The 8,994-nt window shown below is 33.0% G+C and overlaps 1 protein-coding gene across 1 annotated transcript; it reads left to right on the top strand.

Annotated features, from left to right (window-relative positions):
* Window positions 1–2,844: 2,844 nt before the first annotated feature.
* LOC111881369 (auxin-responsive protein SAUR36) lies at window positions 2,845–3,857 on the top strand. Its single transcript, XM_023877763.3, has 2 exons — window positions 2,845–2,983; window positions 3,052–3,857. Exon 2 carries the CDS (start codon window positions 3,159–3,161, stop codon window positions 3,666–3,668), a length of 510 nt encoding a protein of 169 aa, XP_023733531.1. The 5' UTR covers window positions 2,845–2,983; window positions 3,052–3,158; the 3' UTR covers window positions 3,669–3,857.
* Window positions 3,858–8,994: the final 5,137 nt, after the last annotated feature.

Genomic DNA, 8,994 nt, shown 5'->3' with positions numbered 1-8,994 from the left:
GAGAAATTTTGATGACGGTAGACTATCTGTTATTTTACTATAAATATATCATTTTCACTAAAAATTACTTTAAAATTTCATGGCATGCTAAGGTGGACCCCACTGTACTTTTATCAAATGCATGCGTAGAATTAAAGGATTATTCATGACCGTCTCGTCCGTTTATAGCAGCTGATTGTAGTGTACGGAATATTTACGGAACTTGACCGAATTTATTTTTCAAGTCACAAATCCCAATGAAAAGTTTTTTATTTGCCAACTTGGAGTTTAATCGAGAGAAAATGATCCGGTAATTAGTTATTGATTTTATATTAAATCCTTTTTTACGTAATATACTTTTGAATTTATTGTTTGTGTTTACTATAATAATATAATTTGAACAACTATAACATGTGATAGTGGGTCAAAAAATTATAATGAACACTAAAAACAATTTGATGGTCTATTACATTCAAAAAATGAAAGAGACCAAACTTTTGATTGTCATTTTTATTTTAACTATTTCCTCATATATTTTTTTTCAATAGCTATACAACATGTCATAAATGGTCTTTATGGTTTTTAAAAAATATCAATTTTACGATAACTTTTATTGGGTTATACAGATGGTCTATGTGGTTTTTAAATGTTACGTATTTGGTCTTTTCATTGTTCAATTTAATTTTTGACTTGTTAAATTGTTACTAATGACCAATTTACCCTTGTATCAAATATATATATATATATATATATATATATATATATATATATATATATATATATATATATATATATATATATATATATATATATATATATATAAACAAACATTTATATAGTGTACTTCGATTATGTATAATTAACTGCTCTTAGTGATTTTGACATTGTTCATTTTCTTTTAGAATTGGCTTAAAAATGACTTGCTCATAATGTTATTTTTTATTATATTATTATATATTTAGGCTTCAGTAGTATTTTATCCCTTCTTCGTAAAAGTAATTTATTCCTAATATTATGCTTATTAACAAAAAAAAAGTCATAGCATAATTTCTCATTATAAAAATTCCACAATAATAAACGATACCAAATGTGAAGAAGTTATATTTCGCGAATAAATTCTTCGTAAAAATAACTTATTTAAAAAAAGCTCAAAACATCATTTCTCATTATAAATATTCCACAATAACAAACAATACTAAGGATGAACAAGTTATTTCTCACGAGTAAAGATTAATTGTGAGAAACCAAGTCACAATATCAAAACCAAGAACAAATAGTACTAACACCAAGGAAAATAGAAGCTTTGATTAGTTTAAGAGAAAATGATCCAAGAGGGTAACCAAGTGTTGATTTTGTTCACATTTCATCCCTTTTATTTTTTCAGCATCCAATATACAATCGAACTTATTGTTCGTGTTCATCATAACCCTTTTGACCGCGTATCACAAATGATAGCCGATTAAAAAAGTTATGGTGAACATAACTAGGGTTGTTCATTATTTGGATAAAAGCGAATTGTTCAATTGGACAATTTGGTTCGGATATTCGTATTTTTTGATTGGTTTTCAACAAAACTGATTTATTATTTTGGATTTCGGATTGGTTTTGGTTTATAAAATTAAAACCAAATAGTCTAAAAAAACCGAATAAACATTTATTATTTATTTATGTATAATATATATCTATAGTTATCTATTAATTTTGTAATTTATTTTTTCAAATAGGTTCAAAACATTTCACCGATAAAAAAACATTAATATGTATTATCTTTCAAAAGTTTTCTATCTATAAAATATTTAACTATAATATATCTGATTAGTAGTTGTTTATAAATTTCAATTCACAACTAAATAATGTTTTTCGCTTCTTGTGTAAAATTGGGTAATATTATAATTATATGTCGTTTTAAAATGTTTCGGTTTTTGAAAACTAAATTATAAAAACCGATCCAACCGAATTGTAATTGGATCGGATCGGATCGATTTGAACTTAGTTTGGACTATTTGGATCAATGTTTTGAAAACCGAAATCAATTTGGATTCACTTGATTGAATCGGATCAAACAGATCCATCCAAACGAATATATATATATATATATATATATATATATATATATATATATATATATATATAGTTCGGTTCATGTGAGATCATTATATTTTGTGAGACGGAGAAACGCAATCCTAGACACTCATTTTTTAGATAAAAAATATTTTTAAAATGCAAAATAATTGAAAATTTTCAAAAAAAAATTTAAAATATTTTTTCATCATTTTTTTTATCCAAAAAAAAATAAAATAAATAAAATTACCGTTTTTTTGAAATATCTGTGAAATATTCTAATAGAATAATATATTATTCGAGTACAATATTAGAGTATTTTACATATCTAACCCACTCAATTAAAAAAAATACAAAACAATCAACAGTAAAATCTTAATTAGCAATAGAGTTACGGACGACACCACTCCCGCTTCAACGGGTTGGTTAATTGGTTTTACTAACCCACTTCATCATCTATTTCTACTTTCTCTTTCTCATTTTCTTTTGTAACATGTGTTTTAAAACTTGTATCTTGATTGTTTTGTATTTTTTTTTTAGTTCAATAGGTTGAATGAGTTGAGAAAGATAAAATTTTTATAGGTTGTGGGTTGGAAAAGATTATTAAAAAAAAAAAACAAAATTTTATTTGAGAGTTTAGTGAATTGGAAGAGAACAACTCTCTCCCCTTAAAACCTTGACAACAGCACGTGGACGCAAGCCTCTATTTTTGGGTGGCCACATATTGTAAATCTGATCATATTTCTCTCTTTTTTTTTTTTTTTTTTCTATATATATTTCACTCCCATTTTCTTCTCCTCTATTAATTTGCATATTCTCTCTCTCCCATCCACCATCATTGTCGTCATCAAACTCGGTGGTCTGCTTTTTACAATTTATCCATAGATCAAGCAACCTCCGAAGAAATCATAAGTATGGAAACACCAAATCATTAGATCATAAGGTACGACACGACTATGTCAAACATACCCATCACTCTTTCTGAAATTTGTCTCACCTTGTTCCGTTTAGCCATGTCTGTTGCAGACCCATGGCCCTTTTCCTAAACTTCAGTTCTCTTCTTCCAATTCCCGCTTTTAACTTCGATTCCTGACTTGGGTTTTGAATTTCGTCAAAAAATGAAGAAATTCCGAGGTTTTTTGCTCAAACATAGAGTCATCTCACTATTCCGATGCATCCGCCGGAGAAACCAGCTGTCGCCGAGGGGATACCATCGGTTAAACCCATCTCTCAGATCGTTTTCAAAATTCTTGAAGTGGGGTGCTCGAGTTAAGGCGAAAGCAAGAGCTGTTTGTTCTATAAACCCAGCTTTTCGTTCGGGTTACTTTCGTATAGGAAAAGACTCCGTTGTGGAAACGGATCATGCGCCGCCGCACGCGACTGTTCCGAAGGGGAAGATGGCTGTGTACGTGGGACAGGACGACGGCGGTTTCGAGAGGGTGTTGGTGCCGGTGATATATATAAACCATCCTTTGTTTGGGCAGTTGTTGATGAAGGCGGAGGAGGAATACGGTCATGATCATCCCGGTGGTATCACGATTCCTTGCCGGATTTCAGAGTTTGAGAACGTGAAGACTAGGATTGCCGCTGGAAGCGGTGGCCGGAAACTGATACCCTCACCGTGGTAGCTGAGCAACACTTGATGACGACGGCGATATAAATTAGAATGTCACTTTTGTCTATCTTAGACTTTTGATTTTCTTCATATATGTGGACATAAATAAATAATCTAAATTTCAAAGTGTTTTATAATATGTGTAACTGTTACATTAATTTATTTAAGTCGTAGTTATTAATAAGACCAATATTTTGTCAAATTGTCTTTCTTTCTTTCGGTTTTTTTTAATCACAATATATATTATTTTTATTTTTTATGGGATTGAATCCATGATATTGTTAGTTTAGAACTATCATCTAAACCCAAATGGGATAGCTACCACAATAAAAACTTGGACAGGCTTTGTTATCATTCTTCTTATTATTTTTTTGGTGTCATTTCGTGTTATAAGAAACACTAAATAATTGAGAAAAAAGTATTAGAATTTGTTTTCATTACAATCTTCAAAAAAATGTGGATTTATTACTATCATAATTAAAAACTGGTGAAAAACTGTAAAATAATTAAAATAATCACCGTATTTATTTTGTCGTTTTGGTAAGGTACGGTATTGGTACAATGGTACTTGCGTAGTCTTTTTTATCATAAATCTGAATTTAAAAGTTCTAGAAAATTCTGACGAAAATTCACAATATTATATATTTAAATGTACGGAAGCACTAAGTATTTGTAAGGAACCAACCATGGAATTTATGTAATGACCACTTGGCTTCACAAATAGTTGTATATATTTTAAAAAGACGCATAAAATATACAAAATTTAGTTATGAAAAGGTAGCATAGCAGTATAGCACACCTATCAATAAGTTGTGAAAGTATATGGATTTTTCTTTATTTTGACGTATTTTAAATTATTTTTATCAAATATCAAACTCGCTAATGATAAGTTTAATATTTTTATGGTATAAAAATATCTAATTTTTTAAATTTCGTAATTATCTGATATTAAATTAACAATGTAGGCTAAGATAAAGCGGTACTTGCAAGTTGCAATAGATATTCATAATCCTTTTCACTTTAAAATTTTAACAACAAAAGTTATATAAAAAAGCTATTGAATGCTAGAAGAATTTTTTATATCAATTTTTATGAATTTAGTGATTCCACTTTTATATTTAATTTGCTAAAATCATAAATATACATATATTATCGATATAATTATATGTTCCTCATGCTTGTTAAGAATCTGATCTTGATATTAAGATTTAATGATTGTAAGATCTTATAAGAAAAAAATAATATTCATCATACTAACATCTATCTAAAACAAGATCTATATTGTAAGATATTAGGATACCAATTAATATCTTAAGATTTTAACAGATCAAATCCTACTATCATGGTTTTATTATATAGTCAAGGTAATGAGAGTAATCATTTCCTATAGGCAAACAGGTGAGAAGAATGTAAGGAAAAAAAATATAATCATGATACATATGTATTAGCGATAATGATAAAGCTCGTGATAACGACAGAGTTATCTTTTAGTATTTTATATTTCAATTTAGTGATTTATCTTTTCACATGTATATCTATTTATAATTGTATCTTATATATATGGAATATAGATCCTCTCCACGTTTTTGTGTTGAGAGTTATTAAATCTTATATGGTATCAGTAAGGTCTTGATCATCTATCACCGACTTTTTTTTCTTCTTCTCTCGTTTTCATGGCTACTGGAGATGATCAATCCCCCCTCTCCATAAGCACTCTTCTCCATCTCCTTACTATTAAACTCTCTTCCTCCAACTATCTTCTTTGGAGAAATTAGATCTTCCCTTTACTATCCTTCCAGAAATTAACCGATCACATTGATGGTACCTCGCTTGCTCCTCCATGCACTGTTACACCCACTGCAGCAAGTGATGCTCCACCACGTGCACCAATACGAAACCCGGATTTTGTTAAATGGCAAGAACGTGATCAGAAAGCTGTTCTCATCATTCAATCATCTCTTACTAAAGAAGCAATGGTTGAGGTTCTTGGTTTGTCCACAGCCATGGATGTGTGGACTGCACTTGAAAAAGCTTATCGTCATGATTCTATTGAGCGAATGCAAACTCTACGTGACTCTCTAAGACAATTGAAGAAAGGTACTTCCTCTGTATTTGAATTTGGTCGAAAATCCAGGTCTGTTTGTGAGCAATTATCAGCAATTGGATATTCGGTAGATAACTATGATAAAAGCCACTGGTTCTTGTGTGGTCTTGGACCTTCTTTTGAGCATTTTTCAATTTCACAAAGGGCTGTTAAACCTCGTCCTTCATTCCAGGATTTGCTCTCTCAAGCAGAGGGACGTGAATTATTTATTCAGTCTATGTCGCCATCACCTACTCCACAAGCTGCATTTACTGCAACTCAAAACCGTGAAGGGTTTTCAAATGGTAGAGGTAATCGTGGTACCTCTAACAGTGGTCGACACTCTAGAGGTGGCTACAATTGTGGTAGGGGACGCGGCGGTAGGTCTCCTCATTGTCAACTTTGTAGGAAAGATGGTCATTGTGCAAACCAATGCCCCAATCTTCATACATTTGCCACACGATCACCCACTGCTGATGTAAACTTGGCATCCACTTTTCGTGCCTCCTATTCTGATACATCTCCGGATTGGTATGTTGACTCTGGTGCTACTGCTCGCATGACTCCATCGACTTCCAATGTTCACGATGCTAAGTCTTACAATAGAGCTGATTTTGTTGGTTTCGTAATGGTAACACTTTGCCTATCACTCATATTGGACATTCAACTCTTCACAATATTCCTTTATTAGATGTTCTTGTCGTTCCTCATCTTACCAAAAATTTGATTTCCATTAGCAAACTTACAAATGATCTACCTATTGATATCTTATTTTCAAAATCCTTCTTTTTACTTCAGAATCGTCTCACCAAGGAAATTCTAGCTCGAGGAAGGGTTGATCAAGGTCTTTACATTCTTGAACAAAGGCAAAGAGCATTTTTATCTAAGTTATCTAAATCTAAACTTTATGCTTCCTTTGAAGTTTAGCACAAACGTTTGGGTCATGTCTCTTTTGATGTTATTTCTTTTTTGTCTAGATTAGGTCAGTTTTCTGTTACCTCATTATTACCCTAACCTAGTATTTGTTCTTCTTATCAGCTTTCTAAAAGCAAACTTTTACCTTTTAATATTAATTGTAAATGCTCTTCAAACATTCTTGATCTTGTTCATTGTGATTTATGGGGACCGGTTCCCATTATGTCTACTAATGGTTACTTATATTACATAATTTTTGTGGATGACTATTCCAGATTCAATTGACTCTATCCGTTAAAATCTAAATCCGATGTTTATGAGATTATTAAGTCATTTTTAAGTTTTGTTCAAACGCAATTCTCAACAAAACTAAAAGTTTTCAAAGTGACGGTGGCACATAATTTCTCAATCATCGGGTTCGCTCTCTTTTTATTGAAAATGGCACTCATCATCGGATATCATGTGCTTACACACCTCAACAAAACGGAAGAGCTGAAAGGAAACATCGACATGTCACTGAGACCGGCCTTGCTATGCTCTTCAATGCTCATGCACCTGCTTCTTTTTGGTTTGATGCTTTCGTTTCAGCCACATATATTATAAACCGATTACCAACTAAGGTACTCGATCACAAGTCTCCTTTTGAGCTTGTCTTTGGATGTTCACCAAACTATAATGTTTTTCGAGTGTTTGGTTGTCGGGTATTTCCTTATTTGCGTGACTATGCTCCTCACAAGTTGGCCCCATGAAGTATAGAGTGCATCTTTCTTGGTTATGAGACTCAATATAAGGGTTATCGGTGCTTGGATTTGGCTACTTCTCGAATCTATACCACTCGTCATGCACAATTTGATGAAACTAGTTTTCCTTTTTCTGGTCAAGTTGCTGCTATTGACCTTGCAACATTACTTTTCTCAAGTTACTGCGATGGCCCATCTACTGTTAAGCCTCCTCGACCAGTCTCTACCACTACTCACCATTCTATGCCTGCCCCATATTCTATGTCCACTGGTCCAGCTTCTTTGGACTCGTCAAATTATGGGTCGCCTATTTCAACGAATGCAACAGGCTGCACCTTATGCTAAGATGTCATTGATCCCATCCTGCTTCAGCCGCTACTCCTTCTGTTCCGTCCCCATCCCAATCTGTTGGTTCATCTACGGAACAAACTCATCATCCTATGATTACACCAGGCAAAGCTGGTATTACTAAACCATATCCATAGTATCTTACTGATCTTTCTTCTCTCAAGCACCACCCTCTTCATCTTGCTCTTTTTTCCAATAAGGAGCCTCGTGATTTTAAAAGTGTTGTTAAAGATCCCAAATGGTTTTCTGCCATGAAAGAAGAAATGCATGCCTTGCAAACTAATCATACATGGGTGTTAGTTTCTAGACCTACTTATTCAAATGTTGTTGGCTCTAAATGGGTTTTTCGTATGAAATACAACTCTGATGGCTCTCTTGATCGTTTTAAGGTGCGTCTTGTTGCATAAGGATTTACACAAGTGTCGGGTCTTGATTATTCTTTGACATTTAGTCCGGTTGTAAAAGCTTCTACTGTTCGTATAGTCTTGTCCTTGGCGGTATTAAATCAGTGGCCACTTCATCAACTAGGTGTTAAGAACGCCTTTTTAAATGGTCATCTCACTGAAACTGTATATATGGAACAACCTCCTGGTTTTCTCGATCCTAAGTTTCCTAATCATGTGTGCCGCCTACAGAAAGCTTTATATGGCCTCAAGCAAGCTTCGCGTGCCTGGTTTCAACGACTGAGTTCTTTTTTTACTACTCTTGGTTTTGTTTGTAGTCGTGTCGACACCTCTCTTTTCAGTTATAAAAGGGGTACCTATATACTTTATCTTTTGGTTTATGTTGATGACTTGATTCTTACATGTAACCAACCACAGTTTATCACCTCTTGCATCTCACGTTTAAATTGTGAGTTTGCTATAAAGGATCTTGGAAAGTTGAGCTATTTTCTTGGCCTTGAGGTGATTTATACTAATGATGGTTTGTTTCTCAGTCAATCCAAATATGCTCATGATATTCTCACTAGAGATAGCTTACTGAACTCCAAACCTGTTGCTACACCTCTTTCCACATCAGATTATCTAACGAGCTCCGACACTCCGTTTAATGATCCCACTTCATACCGTTCTTTGGTGGGTGCTTTGCAATATCTCACTATTACACGTCCGGACTTGTCTTATGCAGTCAATCAAGTGAGTCAGTTCTTGCATGCTCCAACTCTAGATCATTTTCAGGTCGTTAAACGAATTTTAAGGTATGTCAAGGGTACTATTTCATATGGATTATTTTTTCGGCACTCTACCCAACCT

This window comes from Lactuca sativa, chromosome 7, assembly GCF_002870075.4.
Source record: "Lactuca sativa cultivar Salinas chromosome 7, Lsat_Salinas_v11, whole genome shotgun sequence".
NCBI lineage: Eukaryota > Viridiplantae > Streptophyta > Magnoliopsida > Asterales > Asteraceae > Lactuca > Lactuca sativa.
This window is presented reverse-complemented; position numbering and strand designations above follow the sequence as displayed.